Genomic DNA, 19,916 nt, shown 5'->3' with positions numbered 1-19,916 from the left:
GTTAGTGCATTGATGACTGTAGTTTCAAGTTTGTTCATGGCAGAATCAGGGGTGCCCCCCTTGGGACCCGGAGGGGGGGGGGGGGGGTGAGGAGGGGTCCTAATGGGGCCTAAATTGTACATTTTTATCTTCTTCTTGAGAACCCCATGACCCATTTTCACCAAACTTGGCAGGTAGCATCCCTAGGGGGTTAGGATCTCAATTTGTTAAAATGGGCACCATGCCCCGCCCAGGGGGCCCCCAGGGGGCCCAAACCCCCCAAATGAAGGAATCTTTAAAAATCTTCTCTAGAATCAGAAGTTATAGAGCTGAGATAATACTATGAGTGAGTACATTAATGACTGTAGTTTCAAGTTTGTTCATAGGAGATCCAGGGGTGCCCCTCTTGGGGGTAGGGGGGGGGGGGTGGTTGGAAGGGTCCAAATGGGGGCCTGAATTGTACATTTTCATCTTCTTCCTGAAAACCTCATGATGGATTTTTGTCAAACTTGGCAGGTAGCATCCCTAGGTGGTCAGGATCTCAATTTATCAAACTGGGCACCATGCCCCACCCAGAGGGCCCCAGGGGGCCCCAATTCCCCCAAATTAAGGAATCTTGAAAAAATTGGGCCCTTATTGTACATTTTCATCTTCCACTTGAGAATGCCTCGTCAAATTTTGGTAGAGCTGTGAATAATTTAGATTAGTGACTGCGTGAAAGGTGAACTTGCGATACTCAGGTGAGCGCTAGACCCGCGGGTCTCTTGTTCTATCACTGCTGTGGAACCCTCAACATACACTTCTAGTACATATTTAATACTTAACTGCTACAATGTGATGCTTCTACCGTGTATTGTAATCAGAAGTATGCATGATACCTTTGATACTATAGTTGCCGCCATCGAAACAACATATCATATTTCCAAAACTACTGCTACTAGTACAGTTCTTTATTCTTCTTATACAATTCAACTATTACCTTCACTACTAAACGACTACTATTCAATGATATCATCACTACCAACTGAACTACTCTTGCCACTACAATCATGACTCCTGCTGCTACTGTGAGCTTCTATTACAACAACTGTTACTACAACCATTACTGCAGCTACTACTCCCCTCCTGCTACTAATGTAAATGCCAAGACTGCCAATATTATGTTGATTACTGCTACAGTCCACTCCCGTCATAACGAAATTTTGGTTACAACGAAGTAAAAATTCAGGCTGCAACACTATCAACTCTGTGTATTCTTATTGTTCATTTGTTCAGTTATAACGAAATTTTGATATAGTGAAAGAAAACTGCCGTTCCACAGGGCTTCGTTATAACAGGAGTTCACTGTAGTGTTACCACCGTTACTAATGTTTAGTTTGCCACAACTACTACTCCCAATGCAATATTTGCACCCCTCAGCTGCTCTGTGAGGTTCCTGGCCACACTCCTTCACCTTAACCCTGTACCTGAGAACCATGTGTGCGAAGTGGGTCTCCTAGCCTCCATGACAGGAGTTTTAAAGCGTCAGCACCCTCTACGACACCAGCTCCTGGACTGGTTGCTGCCTGCTGAAGAGGTGGAGGAGGCTGGAGAGAGACTAGTGGTGATCCCAAAGATTTTACAAAGGTAAAAGCTTGCAACAAATTCTTGATATGTAACTCTCTGTGATATAAAGAATAATGACTCTATGGTCAATACCTGCTTGAGCCAATTTCTTGTGCAAGAATTTTTGCAATATCTTCCAATTTCTTGAAGACTTTATCTGTGAGTGATATGTGGTGTTGTGAATTCAGACTAAAGGCGCGATCAGACTAGCAAAAGATCCAGAAGTTTAAGATCTTCGCGATCTTTTGTTGTGCAGTCACCCTGGCAGCCAAACTTGATCAAGAAGTTTGGGTCATTGGTACGCGTGCGCAAGAAAGAAGAAAGAGCGTGCTGTCCGACGGCTAGTGATTGTGACGTAACAATGCACATCTGTACCTGACAATGGCCTCGTGCTTCGGAGACACACCGTCCGCAAACAGATTGAGAAGTTTGGTGGGAGTGAGGGAAATATCCCTAGTTGGAGTGAGAAGTTTAGCAAGAAGTTTTGCAAGAAGTTTCACGGGAAATTTGTGGTCAAACACTGGCAAAACTTCGAGATCATTAAAGATCGCGAACTTAATCTTCTCGATCTTTTGCCAGTCTGACCGCGCCTTAAGTGTTTTCCTGGCTTAGCTGGAACAAATGAAAGTTAACTCTTCTTTGCCTTTCCGTCTTTCCTTGACACACTCTGAGCACACTCAGATTAATTTTAATACTGAACACGTCTTACACTTCTCTCAGTGTATCACCTGACACCCTTGCCCACGTACTGACTGTACTGATAGCCAAAAACTGCAGCAGCCTGCAGCCACCAGACGACATCGACTTTCTTGGCTGCACTCGGAGTGCCACGCAGTCCAGACTGAGCACCATCGCAGATCTCTACCTCAGGTCGGGATTTCACCTGCCACTAGCCAGGCCAGCTGGAGGCTGTTTGAGGGGTGGGGATACAGCCACGCCCTCGTCTGGGGGTGTGGTGATAACCTCCATGGTGGACAGCATACTGGAGAGGATAAGTTTTGTGACCACACAGCTACAGGACACTCAGTCCAGAGAGGTGAATGTCCTGAAGATACTATCTTATACTCCAGTAAGCTGCTTTTTCCCTGCCCTGGTTACAACTTTAAAGTGATTCTTCAGTGTCATCGTACAAAATTCACTCATCAAGTCTCAACTCTTGAAGAAGTTGTTGGCACCAGTGAAGTATGTCATTATGCAAGCTGTCTCCTGTTAGAATTAGTTGAATAAGTTATTAAGAATTTGCAGTATGGTAAGACTGTTCTCATGTATAGTGACAAAGTATCAAGCAAAAAATTTTTAAGATTACTGGTAGTCAGTTTTGCTCTAAAATTTGCACACTGCAACAGGATTTACTGATGTTTGTGCTAGCCTTATCATGATTAGCTTTTCTTCTGCATCTCGTTCTTAATTTTATCCTCCTTTCTTCTCCCTGCACAGGTTGACCACTATGAATCAGTGGGTCATCTGGCCAGACTCCAGGTGGCTGTGATGACCGGTATATCCAACCATTTCCCGGAGGCAGTAAAGGGAGGTCTGAAGGATACTCTGACCAAACACATCAAGGTAACTGACCAGTTCATCCAATCTGGACATGAGGGTGTTGCCATGGCAAAGACTACATCTCTCTCCCTTGTATCAACCTGGTATATAATTTAGTATAATAGTTATCCAAAACATCATCTGTGCACTTTCAGATGAACCCTAAGTTTTCAGAGCCTATCAAATAGAATTGATAGTCTGCTGATTCAACACTCATTGTTGTCAACCAATATATTTGAGTACAATATCATTAGTATTATGGGATAGTGGCTTGGGGGGGGGGGGATTGGGGCTGAAGAATGACAGTTTCTATCAATAGCAGAGACTTTTGTTACAGCATAGGGTATCAGCAGCTGTACTTCAAACTAATCCTTTAATCACGTACGTTTTTTTTTTTTTTTAAACCACCCTTACAAATTCAAGTGAAAGAAGTATAGATAATGTCCGATAAATGTTGGTACTCATGTCCACGTCTAGATGAAATGAAAAATAATTCCATGTTCCTTTTTTTTTAATTGTGTGATTATCTTTTCATGTAGATAATAAAAAATGTAACTTGCAGGGTGATAGGTTATAGGCCATTTGGGTAACTACGTGGTTAACTACCATAATATGACAAAGAACTTGTCCTGAAAAATATGTTTGATTTCAATTAAGTAATTTTCATTGTATTTTTCTTTTTGGAAAAAATATAATCTAAAGGTGCTGTTGAAGAGACTAACTACTGGCTTGAAGGAGATGTGCACTCCTAGAACAGACTCCATCACAGACAGTGCCAAGAGTCAAACACACTCCCTTCTCACCCTCACATCAGTGCTTCTGTCTCTGTACGAGTGTCAGGGAACAAACCAGAGGGAGGGTGACCGCCTAGTGGCACATCTACTGAGATCACTAACCCCCTCTGAACTACTTGACAATCTTTTGAACCTAGTCCACAATAAGGTGAGATCTACAGATTCAAGGATGTTGCACAAGTATTGAAATGTAAAATATTGGCACTTTCATAGTACATGAAGTAAACATGGTAAAAACTTATACCCAGCTATTTATTGACAAACAAGTTAATCAACGGTAGATATGATATTGGAAATCTTGAATCAAAATGCAAATTCAAACAAAATGAAATAATGTGTGAAAGGAGCAAATAAGAATTTGAGCAAGCATGTATAACAGTCCTTGGTGCTCATGACTAAACCAAGCAGCCAATATTTCTTATCATATATAATGTGAATCAAATGAGAATATAAAATTATTATCAGGAAAATTAAATGAATGAGAACAAAGTGATATCAAATAATTTCATGTACCAACTCATATACATCAATATTTGTAATTGTGTGTGCATCAAAAGACAAAATACTACAAATGTTATGAGTCTTCAACGATTCTCTTCAGGGTTCACGCATCAGGCAGGGTTCAAAGGTCAGCGGCCGTGACCTTTTTGGTGATGCCATGGACCAAGGCTCAGACGATGAATTCCCCAGCACCCAGACACAGCGAGATCTTGATGATGAGTTTGGAGATGTCTCGACGTCGACATCGGTGATGAGGAGCACCTCGAGCTCGTCGTCAGGCAGGATGGAGAAAGATCACAGTGGGACTTCATCTGGTTTGTCTTCTCTCAGTTTAACACAATTTGTATCACAAAACATCCTACCATACAATAATTTTGCACTAAGCCGAAAATATAAGGGTATATCACTATTTTTTTTTCTTTGGATAAACCATACAATTTAACTGTAGACAGTTTATTCTAGAAACAATTCTATTAATACTATTAGTCACATTTTGTATATTTAACCATACTCAACATTGATTATACTGTTCAACATTTTTACATTGGTTGTTTCTATCCCTAATTCACATTTAAGAACTCTTCTGAAGCGCTAAAGTGGGGTTTTTGTTTCAGTTGCGAATGGGAAATAATGCCTTTAAAGATTCTTACAACATTTCTGTCTTTCAATACGTGTAGGTACCCACAGCTTACTGAGTGTGGACAGACTAAGTCCAGAGGAGCAGCTGGCCATCCGATGTGCATCCCTGCTGTCAGCCTGGTGCTGGTCACCTGATACTTCTACCTCTAGTCAGCTGACCACTGCTGCTGGGAGCCGAGGGGTTAACAGAGATGTCGTCACCCAGAAAATCCTCGAAGAGCTTGATGAAGAGGTAAAGTAGATTGTAATATGAGGAAATTATTTTTATGTACTAGGAAAGATGAAATGTCATGCCTGACAAGGTTTTGCTTTGATGCGCGTACGATATGTTGCTCAAAACCTTGATTTATCCTTTTTTTTTGGGGGGGGGGGTGGGGTAGTATTCGAGACGACTATGAAAGTTTGATAAGGAAATCAAGTATTTTGTCTTTATCGTACTAGGACCATAGTGAAACTAAGTTTGGTATGGAACGAGAAGAGGTGTTGATGTAATTGTTAGCATGATAGCTGGCCTATTGTGTCTCAACGGTTCTGTTGCTGAAACTTTGTGTTTAACCCTAAAAAGGCCGGGGGGGGGGGTTTGAATCAACCCCCCCTCCACATTTTTTGCGACTACTCCGCCGCGCAAAATTTTTTGGCTGCGCCATTCACTGACTTTTTACTTGCAAGTCTCGCGCATCTTTTGACACCATTTTCGCAAAAATCGTGCATACCGTTACGACGCTGCAAAACGTATTATACATGCCTGTCAGACCGAAAATGGCTCAAAAACGTGATTTTGTGTATAAAGTCAATGCAAATGGAGTTTTCTCTTCTTATTCATAAAGATATGATTATTTTCACTTTCATAGGCTGAAACTAATTAATTTTAGCATAATTATGCTTGAAATAGGTTCTGTCATAAATTTTGTGGAAAAAAAATAATAAAACAAAAGGTCGAAAAAACAAAGAAATACATAAGAAATTCATAAAACAATAAAACACATAAGAAATTGATTGTGATACCAATTTTTTTTTTCAAGTACATTGTTAGGAATGCTACAAAGAATGTTTTCACCAAAAATTAGGATTCTAGGAGCTTTAATTTCTGATTTAGAGCAAAATGTATGATTTTATGCATATATTAGCATAATTAATTATTATGACGAAAATTTCCATTTCTTTTTGTATAGCTTGGTAGATTGCGCCACAGGTAATGCACATGCCAAATTTCATGGCGATTGCGCGATCGACGGCTGAGATCTCGGGGGGGGGGGGGGGTTGAATCAACCCCTCCCCGGCCACAGAACACCCAAAAAAGCCCGGCCTGGTTAGGGTTAAACACTAACTCCAGAAATTAAAAAAAAAAATTCCTCATATTGCATGCAACTTTGTGTGTAAACGCAAGTGCATTGCTGAAAGGATTTGCATTTTATTTTGAGTGCAGATATCATAGATGTAACTCCCTGTTGAAAATCAATCGCAAAGTAGTGTTTGATTCATCCAGGCCAAAACCATTTATGACACTTCAGTGAAAAATTAATGCATTGTCACCACCATTATGCTAGTACAAATGTATTTTGTGTATAATCTAAGACAGCACAAATTCCTTGTGAGGAATAATGTGAATGTTCATTGTCTGCTATTTAAACATATGTGATGAATTAGTTGTTACTCTCATAGATTCATAATAAAGTAAATACATTGCAGTATTTGCATTAGATCTCCACATTCATTCAAATGGATTGACTTTGATTCTTTAATATTTGTTGTTGAATAAAGTGTTACCTATTGCTTCTTGTTTTTGTTTGCAGAAATGGGATGAATCCAGTCCATATGGAATTCAGCTGGTGAGAAACGTATTCCATTTTAGTGTTGCAACTAATAACTATACCATTTTGTGTTAGAAACCTTCATTGGTTGTCCACAAAGTGAATGTGGTTGACATGCATGTATTCTACAATGCTGACTAGATAGAAGTGAAACCTGAACAACCTTGAGCATTCATTTCCTCTTGGTTCATGATAATAGTCTTTTTCTTTGTAGGGTCAATAGAGGATGTTGCGTGCTGGCCCATTTATTGCACATCATGAATATGGAGACATTGTGTGGTTAAAAAAAGTAGAAAAAAAAAGGGAAGTTTATGGACTGCAAGCCATTGATAGCAAACAAAGCCAGAAGTGACTCTGTTCAAGACATGACAGTTTTAATGTTCAAACCATGTCAGAGTCAGCAGTCAGTGTCTCCACAATGTACACTTGTGGTTTCAGTGGGCAAAAATGACTTTACTCCTGCACGCGACTTTGTGTAGTGTAGTAAGCAAGTTATCAGAGTGTATTTTCTTAATTCTATTTGTTTAGTACAACAGGCCTATAAAGAGTAGCTGATACTGCTTCTATTAAATCATGTGACTTTATGCATTCAAGTCTTGTTTTAGACTATGTAAGAGAGAAATGTAAAAAACAACAACTGCAGTTGTTTATTGAGATAAGCAACTATTATAAGATTCATGATTCAAAATATACATGTACAAGATTCAAGAATATTTTGATATTGCAGTACTGTATTGACCTGTGCATCACAGGAAGATTGTAACATGCTAACATGGTTTACTATGTGTGTGAGTGAAGTAGTGCGTGAATTTGACATGGCTTGACTCTTGATGAGCATCTCACTGTAATTCTATAGGACTGATATTGAGGGATAGTTGAAAACTGCATTATGTGTTGAGGATAAGCTTGATGACTATGAAACCTTCTTGCAGTTCTTTGCAGTAGCAGCAAATGTTGCATTGGACTGGACCAGAGTGGAGGATTCAGAGCTTTTGTCTGTGCTAAATGCCTGGAGGTGAGGTTGCCTCTTTCTGTGTAATATATTTGAATCTCAGTGTCTCAAGTTTATGAATTCTTAAAGATGAGATCAAAGTTTGCTTTCAATCTTGTGGTCACTATAACACTATCCTGTGAGTACTGCTGTCATTATTTCAATTTTTATTAATTTGCTATAATTGTTATGACTTATAACCATAATTATTCAGTCACTTCATTATCTGTTTATGCATTGAGTACTTTATTTTTTGATGCATGTACAGCTGCATTTCTGTACTGAATAATACAAGTTTGGCAACTGCAAATAAAACATACAACAAAATGTTGACTTTATGTATGAGGAATCAAACATGTGCTTGCAAAGGATGACTTTCTTTTTCTTGTTGGATGTGTCAAAGAGTTTTTATAGGCATGGGTCAAGATGACCATTGGCCTTTTCTTTAGACAATAGGATAATCAGAAGACTTCACAGTAAATTATGAGTCATCACATGATATCCAAACTCTGTGATGTAATCTTCTTCAAGTTACCGTGATGTTGATTGACAGATGCTTGGTTCAGCCATTTTGTCTTGCAGTGCAAGTAAAATCAGCCATTGCATTGTCCTCCAAATATCCTGCAGAGCGCTTGTTTCAGCCAACCGCAGGGTCCAAGAGGTGTGTCTGGAGGCTCTCAAGTTCCTTCACGCTGTCAGTCCTCGCCTTTCATCCACGTCAGATGATGACATGGTGTCGTCAGACATCCAGGAATCTCGAGACGTGGCCGTCTTCATCTTGAATGCATTCTGGTCTCTTCTCTCTCCTCTCTGTCTTGTTACTGTATAGGCTGTTATTTTCTCAAGGGTTTGAAAGGGATGGTATAGTATTGGTGGAGATGAGAATTGGGCTTTTAACTTTTTGCAAGATATCACAAAACCACTTATGTTGGTAGTACAGGCCATACCATTCTAAGAGGAATTCAAAGTTTTTTAGATGAAAATTGGTTTTGGAATGGCTGACACATCCAAAAATAAAGTAAAACAAAGCGCTAATAATAAAAGGTGGGTCCCACTTTTTATTAGGATCACTCTGTTTTAGATATCTCAGCCATTTCAAAACCAATTTTCCTCAAATAAACTTTGAATTGCTCTTGGAACTACATGGTTTTTTTTTTTCATATTTCAAAAAAGGTTTCTCATTATCTTACCAAATAATGTTAGAAACCTGAAGATAGGTCTCAACCAAAATTATAAAAATCCTTTCAATTTCCCAAATTTCGCAAATTGCAGTTGGATTGCGAATTTAACAACACACAAAAATGTCGCCATGTGCTTGGGGAATAGTGTAAATTGGCGAAAACAACATTTCACGAAAATGTCTGTGACTCCTCATTTGCAAAAATATATGTATGCAAAATATTTACAGCTCTTACAGTACTTGTTACACCAGGAAGATCAAAGTTTTGCTTGTCCATTTGTTCAGTGGCTTGAAAAATTAGAAATAGAGAAATGTATTGTCTTGCTCGTCGTCTCAAAGTGTAGAAGAAGAATATTTACTCTTATCTTTTTCATCTGCTAGCATTTTATTTATCCATGCACAGAAGACAAACCTAAGCACCTTCATTGTAAAACCTCCAAACAACTTTGCCTTGATGTATAAGTAAGATGTATTGATATCAATGCAAAGGTTACATGTGATTGCTATGATTGTGTTACAAAAGAGATTGTTTGGAATGCGCAATTCATTCCTTGACTGCTTGGTTCAATATGTGCACTTGATGGTAAAGAACAAGGCTTGCTGGGCAATTTTATGATTGATCAACAAAGCATGGTTAGGTTTTTGCAACATATTTGGCATTTCAAAACAACACATAGGATTCAGACACTGTGGATGATTGAATGTAGTCTATTGAAGAGGGTGTCCTCTTGATTTGTTGATAATTACGTTCTTTCTTCATCAGTGCGTGTCTCGTTATAAAATCAATGCTTTTGAGCACAATACAACTCCACTTCCTGCTTCATGTTTACATCTAAAGGCAACTAAAGTCAACCTACTCAGCCCCTGTGAAATGCCAACTGGCAGTGTGCATGGAAGCTTTCATCAGGGCTGACCCTGAAGGTCAATGGACTATAATGAGGTCAAAGGGCAGAGAGAAAGGTCAAGGAGACTCTGATGAGAGGTCAAAGGTCAAGACAAAGTTCCCAAGCCTCCTGCGGGATGGTGCCCATGAGATTCGTATGCACATGACGTCAGCTGTGGGCTGGTAAGTCTTCTGGCAAATCTATTTGTTGTGACAACGTTTAGAGAGTTGGGATGGAAGCTACACTTTCATGCCCCTGCTTTTTCATAACTCTGGTTTCTCTTTGCAGTCATGATGAACTCTTTTGATTCATCCCTCTTGTGTGGGATCAGTTTTGAGTGAGTAGCTATAGTAGCTCACCACATCTATTAGTTCTGTACCAATAAGTGTTTTTCACCATTGTTTGTGTGTGTGTTTGGTGCCCTAAATCTGAAGTAGTAACTACAGACATAAACCGGTTTGTTCAAGACTTTGTACATGTAGGGATGATGGAAGGGAAGTGAGAATGTAAGGTTAAAATTCAAAAGATTTTGAACCTTGTGAGCCCCATTTTTGTTTTCACACACACACAAAAAAAATCCAGTTAATTCTGCTTACATTGAATCTCTTGAGACTAAAAAAAAAAGAAGAAAGCTTTGACTAAGAGAAAATTTGACATATGCAGGATAAAAAAAACCACACAAAACAAAACAAAGGTAGAATGAAGGATGGTCCCTGGAAAAGTTGTTTGAGTTAGGGAATATTTGACGAATGTGACTTTAACATATGCAGAGTTTGGTGTAATAATATTTCTTGTATGTTGCATGTGTAAGAAGGATGAAGCAGTCACTTTAGCCAAGCTTGGTAGGTATCTTTAGTGAGATGAACTGCTGGGGTCTGATTTAGGCATGGCAGACAGGAATACATGATGCTAGGAAAAATGGAAATGATGTACTGTATTCGCCGTACATTTTGCAAGGTTCTTATTTTCATGACTTTCGTTAGAGGGGTGCTATTCGCAAATTTATCAGCCAATGAAATTATTACCCAATAACTCTCGACATAAATGTGATGTTCATGTCTACATTTAATCTGTGGTCATTACTGTACTCCACAATCACAAATTTAACCACTCATGAAATTGTCAGGAAGTCCAGATTTGTGAAAAAAATTAGACTTGATAGATATATGGCATATACAGCACTTGGGTAGCCTTACATTGGAAAGAAGCCATGCTGTTGAATGAGATGAATTCAAACAACTGCTACATGGAGTTTTTAATGTGACTGTTGTTTTCCAGCCTCTTCTATAGAAGTCCTGGTCATCCTCACAAGTCAGACATCCAGAATCAGGTCTTTGATACTATCTATCAGACTCTGCAGGAGGCCATGGAAATTCCTGTAAGTCTCTGCTTTTTTGTTTTGGTTTGTTGTCAAACTCTTCCATTAGAGAGAGACAACAGTGACAAGATTATTTTTATATTGTGTTATTCATTTGTGTGTGTGTTTGTTTGTGCAATGGTCAGTACTTGTAATGTGTTTGACAGCAGGACCACATTAACTACATTAAAGCCAACAACATGCAAACTCAAGAGAGTGTATCAGTAGTTGTGATTTACATTGGAGATTGATATAACAGAACTACAAACAAACTCACTTAAAGCAACGGTTTGCTGGATATCAATTGGCTTCCTCAGGTGAATGAAGTTCCCGTAGAAGAAATAGCCTCGTGCTACAATGTGTGTGAGATTGTGTGAGGGCTGTTTCTTATATGGTATCTTCATTCACCCAGGGAAACCAATTGATAATTTTAAATTAGCAAAATGTCACTTCAAATGAGCTTATTTCCAGTTCTTTGATTTAGATATTCATCATTATTTACTTCCCGTGGATGAATGAGAAGAACTTACTTCACTTTATCAGTAATTGTGATTAGAAATCATTCAAGTTCCATTGTCCTTAGTTTCAGGTTTCTCAATTCGATATTCTGTTACAGGTGGTTAAAGGTTACTTCCCTTCAAGTTGTGCAGCTTGTACGGGTATCATTAATTCAATAAAATTATTGTGTTGTATCTCCTTTATGTGCATTCTGTAGTCTTACTCTTCAACTGTCTCTCTCTTTCTAATATCATATTAGAAGGGAAGTATTCAGTACCAGATGACATTTGTAAAGTTACCTCTTTTAATGTATTCAAACGTAAACTTAAGGAGAATTTTATACAAAATTATCATTCCTAACTTCTTGACATGCTTTGCTGGCATTATTTCATCTAATGATTATAACTCATTTTGTGTTTGTACTGTCTTCGTAATGTAATGTCGTGTTTTGTTTATCATTGATGTACTGTCTTTGTAATGTAATGTAGTGTTTTGTTTGTCATTGATGTATTTCTTTGTTTTGTTCTTACATCTGTATTTTTGTTCATCCCTTGTTGTTTAGAAATATGAAAACGATTACCACCAATGTATTTTTTATTGATTATCCGGGTCAGCCAGATTTTAAGGAAACTTTTAATTCCTCGTTGGCTGCTTCCCTTCAGCTTTATGTATTCCATAGATCCGTTTTTACTTTGTGCTTGTTATGTTTGTTAATCATTATATTCTCTGTTGTTTTTATGCTGAACAAATGAATTCAAATTCAAGTTAAATTCAAATATTTACAAACCATGACTGTTTATCTTTTTCGTCCCACGTGTCATTTTTAGGATGGCCTCACTGGATCAGAAGCAAGGGAGGAGGCTACAAATCGCAGGGCCAGTCTCTTGCTGACCCTGGCTAACATTGTGGTCAAGAGTCCAGTCTGTGAGAAGAAGGCCATCTTTGCCCTGCTGCAGACCACTCAGATCAACCAGATGTCCACTACTCTACTGGCCAAGGTCAGTGGGAGTCAAGGAATTCAAATCAACAAAGATAGTAAAACAATCCAATATATGTACTAAACTGTGTTTTAAGGAGCCTAGTTTAAATAAGAAATTCAACATAACCAGGTACAACAGTTTCATTTGGACCGCTGAAGCTGATTATTTTTACAATATACCACAATGTCTTGTATGCATGAAGAGATATTACCTTCAAATTCTCTCAAAGACAGAAATCTTATTGCTATGCTTCAAGTTGTAAAGAGTATGATTTTATTAAAGTCTTCAAATGAAGTTAGAAATATCCTCAATCTTTGTAATGTTTGCTAGATTTCGTTGAAACCTCTTCTCCCCTATGCTGTCAAACCAGTTTCATGGATTCAGTATAATGCCTCCATCAAATCCATCTTCAAATTTTGGACATTCATTTTTACTCTGAAAGTTGTTTTTTTTTTCAAATATTTGTCATATTAAAGCTGACAGTGGTAAGATAAGTAACGTGCAAAGAAGTACATTATCATCTGACATGTGACAGGTACTCCATTACTACAAAACTATGTACATGTGTGAATACATGCTTTTCTTCCTTTATATCTTGATTGCCTATGATTGTAAACTTCAATTGCATGATTTTTTTTTTCTTTTTTTTAAAGTGTGAAATACATTGGTTAGTAGATGCTTCAGAACATCAAACTAGTAACTAATTAACTTTTGTTTTGCCTTGTGTCACATATCTACCTTTTAGGTGTTAGACTGTATAGCCCAAAGCATACCATCCTGTGAGTCTGGGCTGGAACTCGCCAAACTGAACCTCAGCTACCTGGTACATCAGTGGCTGCAGGAAAATTATGTCATTGGGAAATTCCCCTATGCCCTTCTGGGATGTTCCTCCACCAAAGACTTCTTAAGGTGAGGTGCTTGTTGGCATGGCAACAGCTTCAAACAAACATTCTCCTTGTTAGCTATTCAGGAGTTGAGTACACACTATGACATTTGTGGTCATAGAGGGCAGTATGCCATCGAAGAATTGCAAACTTTTATTTTGTAATGCAAACCTACCTATACTCATCAAAGCATAATCAGTAACTTGCTTTACAGCACTGATAGTTGGTACTCCAACAAGTGCTAATCTACTTTTATTTTGATGTCATCATTCATGTGTTCACCAGAACAATGTATATTAGCATGTTTACGTTCATACCTCCTTTTTGCAGTAGCAGAAGAATATATGTATTTCACATTCATCTGTTTATTATTATGTACAATGTATGTTTGTTCCCCAGTGATGTTGGAATGATGTCAAGAATCTCAATTCTAACTGTTTGTCATCTATGACCATACATACTTCTAGTTTATTGGAATGTGGTTATAACTACCTATTTGCCCTCAAGAAAAAAAGGTATAAACTTTCTACTATTGTGCAACTGCACATTGCAACATATGAGTCATTATATTTGTTCATTTTCTTTTTGATGTCTTGCAAACTTCTTCATCATATAAGACAGCTAGCTTGAGTTGTAACAAGGCAAAGTGTTCTTCACTTTGAATTGAATATTCCAGGAAGCATCATATGACGATAGTACCACACCTGGCCACAAGGAAAGAATTTGATGTTATACAGTCCATCACAGAGGACCTAAACATGGACGTAGCTGCACTCTTGAGGGCGTCCTTCCCTCGGACCATTGCTAGCCTCCTACCCCTACTGGCTGACAGTGATGAGAGTGAAGAAGACAAGGGAGACCAAGAAGAGAGAGCTGCTTGGGCCGTGTTGTGTCTTGGAGAGCTGGAGACGGCCATCGGGAAAGATGTGAGTCGGTTCTCTGCTGTCAACATCTCCATATCTTTGTATATTTACAGGATATCATTGTCCCTATGAAATACAGCACTTAAGATATATGTACAATGTTTCATATTTATAAGATGATTCTTATGCTCCTGAATTTACCTGATGGTGTACTTCTTTTCTAAAGTAATAATTTGACTATGCAATGTGTGTAATTTCTAGGTTACTCATTGTTGGCAAAGAAATTTCAATCAAAGTGCACTTTCAGTTATAGTGCTCAAGCACAGAGGTGTATGAAAAAAAAAATGGTGAGAATCAACTTTTGCATGGTATCTCTTGATGCCCACAAGTTTCACCATTTATGCTGTTCATGCATATATCATACTGGCAACCCAGCCAGTAAATCTTATATATTTCTAACGTGGCATGCAGTCAAATTTTTCTTGAGCTGAATTATGAAGCAGTCAATATTTGTTTTATATACCAATCAGTGCCAAGGCATCACCAAGACCTCTGTATGATTCCATACTGGCTACAGACTAACTGCATTATTAGGCCCTTACAATCCCCCCTACACAATCTGATTTTCTTTAGCAATCAATGTCACACTGTACAGTAAACATAGTATATTGGTGGCATTTTATCTGGCCCTCTCAGAGTGGTCATCTGAAATGGAAATGCAGTTTAGTCTTTACAGTTATCTTTTGATTTACTCCCAGACTCGTGATGCATGGATCCGTACCCACCTAGACTCCATTGTGGTGGAGCTTCTCACGATGCTCCGTGAGCCTTGTGGTGGATCCAGCGAGTCTTCCAGATTTACCACTGACTGCGACCCTGAGCCACATCCTCCTTATTTCTCATCCTACGTCATCCAAGCTACTCTGGACTACCTGACAAAGTGTCACGCTGGAGGGAGTTCACTCACCCTTATCTCACTTCTCTCTAAAAGCCATGTGAGTTTAGAAATTTGCACTAAGGTAGAGGCCAATGTAATCTACAAGACTGTATAGTTGGATTTTTCAAATTTCAATTTATGTATTTTATATTAATTAATTTATGCTAATTTATGCAAAAATATATATTTTTTTGCCTATAAATCAAAAGATAAAGCTCCAAGACTTCTCATTTTTCTAATTGTTATATGAATTAATTGCAAAAACACAATTTACAGTGGGAATAGGGTAAAGTTACGAATGACTTACGAACGACTGGTGATCAGTTCTGATGTGCTATACTTATCAGAATTTCAATAATTCAGCACAAGAACTGATCACCAGTAGTTCTTAAGTTGTTTGTAACAGCTCTGTGAAACATCCCCCAGTATGCATAGCCAGTGACTACCAGTGACTTTCATGACTCATAAATGTCATGCATAGTTCGTAGTTGATCGGGAAGCAGACTTGTAAATTTGCTTTAATTTAGTGCAGAGCACACCAGGCATCTTCGGCTGAGTGCATTTTGAACATACAAACATACATCTGTATAAAAGCTTGCCTGTGAAAAGGAAGATTTAGCGCAGCCCTTATAAATGTGACATGCTGGGCTCACCTCTCTCCTTACCTGTCTTGTGGCTAAAGTAGAGTTATTAACAACTAATTTGTGGCTTTAAAAATTTTACCTATAGCTACAGTGTAACTTGTGACTGTGTTGCATAAACGCTGCCTCAAGTTCATCTTGCATGAAATGAAAGCGTACTGTAAAACATGATATTTTCTCGGCATGACATTTTCGTGAATTGGAGCCGATGGCCTTTTTTGCAGCATGAAATTTTCGCGAGTTGCCTCTAACGTTGCCTCTCGCGAAATTCGCGCAATTAAAATGCACGCGAACATTCCTCGTTTTACAGTAGTCACTTGAAATGCATACACATTTGTCCTGTGATATTGCATAGCAAGTGTAATGATATGATCCCTGAGTTTTGATCAATTTATCATCACCATACAGGACAGCATTCAGAAAGTGCTTCTAGAGCTCCATATCCGCATGGCTAAGTCCTGTCAACCTCACGAACATCACAGACTCCTCCTGGCTTACCGCCTCTTTGCTCTACTCCTGGTCCGAGAGCTGGGCACCACCTTGGGTGGTTCCTGGGTCTTTGTGCTGCAGGACCTGGTCTACACGATAGTTCATACCATCACCAGGAGTCAGACTGGGAGCCTTGAGGGTTTAGGGGTGGGGCAGGTTTCAAGCCTGGTCCCACCCTGTCTAGACCTCTTACATCGTCTCAGTGAGGTCGCCATGGAGAAATGCACAGATGTAAGCATGCATAGTTGCTGGAGATTGGGGACAGCTGAACTCTAATTTCCCTTTCTGTTTCTCTATTAAGAAAAGACTGCTATACTCCAAAATTCCTTTCCTTAACCCATTTAGGACGGTTTGATTTTGCTACAACTTGCATTTCCCATACACCCCTGCCCGAGTTTACTCGGGACTTGTCCTCAGTCGGTTAAGGCCATTTGCATAAATTCCTGGGACAAATCTTAGGCAGGTGTATGATATCTGATATGGTAAAATTTTGGTCTATCATCTTTTCCATCTACACCACAATTATAGTTCATGTTCTGGACACAGGTTGAGTGTACTAAATATCATCATGTTGTATGGTAAGGTGAAACAAAATTGTTCCATCAAATTGAATGTATTATAAAAGGGTGTGAATTTCCAAAGTTTCATGTACATGAATTTTTACCAAAGAATGATATTGGACATTCACACATAAGGTAGATGAGGGGATGGTATAATCACCCTACAATTCTGCAATTGATTGCTCACAAAAAATAGTGACAATAATTTATTATTTATTTTTTTTTTTCAATGATAAAGTAGCAATGAACCCTCCAAAGGTTACTATCGCTTGGTGATTACAACACTTGATATCAAACCAAGGATTTCATTATTTGTTATGTTTCATTTCACAAAAGGAAATTTGTATGAATATTTGTGTTGAGGTCAAGGGAAGATTTATTCATTGATGGGTGCAAAGTAAACTAGGCCTGAGAAGTAAGTATGAATTGACTTCAGAAGGTAACAGGGGAATTGGAAAAATGCTGATGAAAATTGATGAATCATTTTGATTAACTCTTTGACATTTTGTGAGATTTCATTTGATACAACCTTGATAACTTGTAACCATTGCAAGCTTCTCACAATTCCAGGCCTAGAAGTCCCATTTTCCATGTTTGTTTCACCACAGGAATTCACCAATCATGTCAGTGTCATTCTGAGGGCTGTCGTGCCATTGGTGGAGTGTAGTGATGATGTCATCAGCAGAGAAGCCATTTCATTGGTCCAATTACTCGTTGAGAAGAGCAGCCGCACTCAACGTGCAATGCTGCAGTATACCAACCCTCTCCCTGCCAAGATGCGCAAAGCGAGGGCGCTTCTTGCACAGTCGTCCCGAGATTCTGAGGTACTTGATACTAACCTCTTGAACTGTAGTGAACTCATATAGTCATTGATTGATTTGATGTGAAGTCTTCTTGACTGTGCTCTCTTATTCTGCCTCAAGAATGAGTTGCCCCATCAGCTATTTTGTTTTGTTTTGACAGAATTTTATTTGTTTATATGTAACATCATAACTCAGAAGAAAGTAATGTGCACCCTGGCATGATAATTCTGTGTATTCCTTCTTGTAACTCTGACTTCCTATTAAAAAGCTGTTCCGCAGTTTGTTGAAATACCATTTTGAGAGGGAATGAATTAATAAAAGAGTGAAGAATGATATGACACTATGATATTCATAAATGAATGATTAAATGAGTAGATGATGAATAAAAGAAAATGACTGTAAAGTAAGTAGGTTAATATATTTAGTTAAAGCGTTGCTCCAGTCCAACACCAAGGCCATTGTGTGATACAAATTGAAATACAAATAGGAGTGTTCACTGACAGCTAGTTTTGGGATCTGGCTGCTAAATGACAAAAAAAACCTCACGAAATATGATGTAGGGGAAAAAAAGGTATAGTGACCATTGCTGCACTGTTTCTAATAACTTCGATAGGATTTGTTTCTCTCTTGTGCTTGTTATTGTCATGTATGATGATAGTAAATATCATTTATAATTTTAAGCACTTGTTACTTAACCCGTTGAGGACGAGTCCCGAGTATACTCGGGCAAGCATCTATGGGAAATGCATGTTGTAACAAATCAAACCGTCCTCAACGGGTTAAGTTTCTATGTATGTACCAATGACCCTTGCTTTGATAGAACTGTGACTTCAGCCAGGAGGTCAGCTATTTTCTGAGAAGTGGCGGTCAGCAGAGTAAGGGTCACACCCCTGAGGGACTGGACAGACTCCGTGGTCACCTTGCCTCCAGGAAGGCAGAACTGGCTGAGCTGCTGACTAAATGTGCAGGTAGTTTTATTATAGACAGTCCCATTGATAAAGTCTATCAATCTGTATATGTGACACATGCACACACACACACACACACACACACACACACACACATGCAAACATACACATTAACCTGACATAGACCCAAAGGATGCAAATGAACTTGGGGATAAATGTGAGGGATCACTGAAGTGATGCAGCTCTTTGAATATGAGTATGTACAATGTAATAAACACAAACAAAGGGAAACTGACCAGAAATGTATGTAATTCATAAGTGAAAATTGAGCAAAGAAAATGGAATTCCATTGGGATTTGAACCCAAGACATCTGGTGCTAGCCCAATGCTCTACCAACTAAGCTGTAGAAAGCCCTTGTACAGCATACAATGTTTATTCCTATGTAGTACTGTTGATGTACATGTACTTTCTTGCCTTTGTAACCTCGTGTAATATGCAAGTGTACCATCATCACTTTCAACTCCAGGGGATTGCAGCACCAGTCTGCTGCCAAGGCTCATCTGTGAACTGGTGTCAATTTGTGGCAGTTGTCATGGCAACCCAGATAAAGAAGCCCAGATGCTGATAAGTGGAGCTGGTAATTAAAGTATTTCTCTGTGTGCTACATTAGATATGCTGGGAAGTGAAATTATTGTTTGTCAAACACATGTAAGTGCATTGCACTCTGTTGAGTGACAAATTTGTGATCATTTGATTTGAAAGTTGTTTTTTTCTCCTCCGTGTGAATATCAAAGTGAGGACCATGTACCCATACAAAGTGATGAGATTGATGTTCTGAGGTAGCAATGGAGATGATGGTGTCGATGCAAGACCTACCCTGTGCTCCTCTCAAGCAGGCATTCCTCCACATAGCAACTGATAAAAAAGCTGTGTACAATAAACAGAATAATGTTGAAATACTTGTTGCAGATAAAGTTGTTACACTGGACTGGTTGATTGTAACCCTGCATTTCTCATTAACCCTAAAGGGGCCGCCCCCCCCCCCCCCCCCCCCCCCCCCCCCCCCCCCCCC

At 38.9% G+C, this 19,916-nt stretch overlaps 1 protein-coding gene across 1 annotated transcript in view; it reads left to right on the top strand.

Moving 5' to 3' along the window:
• The window catches only part of LOC139740115 (serine-protein kinase ATM-like), a 72,698-nt gene that overhangs the window by 13,698 nt on the left and 39,084 nt on the right, over positions 1–19,916 (top strand). Inside the window, exons 14-32 of the mRNA XM_071650698.1 lie at positions 1,399–1,605; positions 2,305–2,620; positions 3,022–3,147; positions 3,826–4,065; positions 4,519–4,732; positions 5,096–5,289; positions 6,851–6,886; positions 7,801–7,883; positions 8,487–8,651; positions 9,878–10,105; positions 11,202–11,301; positions 12,606–12,776; positions 13,504–13,667; positions 14,319–14,568; positions 15,264–15,500; positions 16,492–16,803; positions 17,741–17,956; positions 18,756–18,903; positions 19,371–19,481. Coding sequence (XP_071506799.1) covers positions 1,399–1,605; positions 2,305–2,620; positions 3,022–3,147; positions 3,826–4,065; positions 4,519–4,732; positions 5,096–5,289; positions 6,851–6,886; positions 7,801–7,883; positions 8,487–8,651; positions 9,878–10,105; positions 11,202–11,301; positions 12,606–12,776; positions 13,504–13,667; positions 14,319–14,568; positions 15,264–15,500; positions 16,492–16,803; positions 17,741–17,956; positions 18,756–18,903; positions 19,371–19,481 — 3,518 coding nt within the window. The remainder of the gene's footprint in view (positions 1–1,398; positions 1,606–2,304; positions 2,621–3,021; positions 3,148–3,825; positions 4,066–4,518; positions 4,733–5,095; positions 5,290–6,850; positions 6,887–7,800; positions 7,884–8,486; positions 8,652–9,877; positions 10,106–11,201; positions 11,302–12,605; positions 12,777–13,503; positions 13,668–14,318; positions 14,569–15,263; positions 15,501–16,491; positions 16,804–17,740; positions 17,957–18,755; positions 18,904–19,370; positions 19,482–19,916) is intronic.

The sequence above is a fragment of the Diadema antillarum genome, unplaced genomic scaffold, assembly GCF_040938485.1.
Source record: "Diadema antillarum isolate AM-2024a unplaced genomic scaffold, OU_Dant_1.0 seq00000836_RagTag, whole genome shotgun sequence".
Classification (NCBI taxonomy): domain Eukaryota; kingdom Metazoa; phylum Echinodermata; class Echinoidea; order Diadematoida; family Diadematidae; genus Diadema; species Diadema antillarum.
Note: the sequence above shows the minus strand (reverse complement) of the source record. Positions and strands in the feature narration are given on the sequence as shown.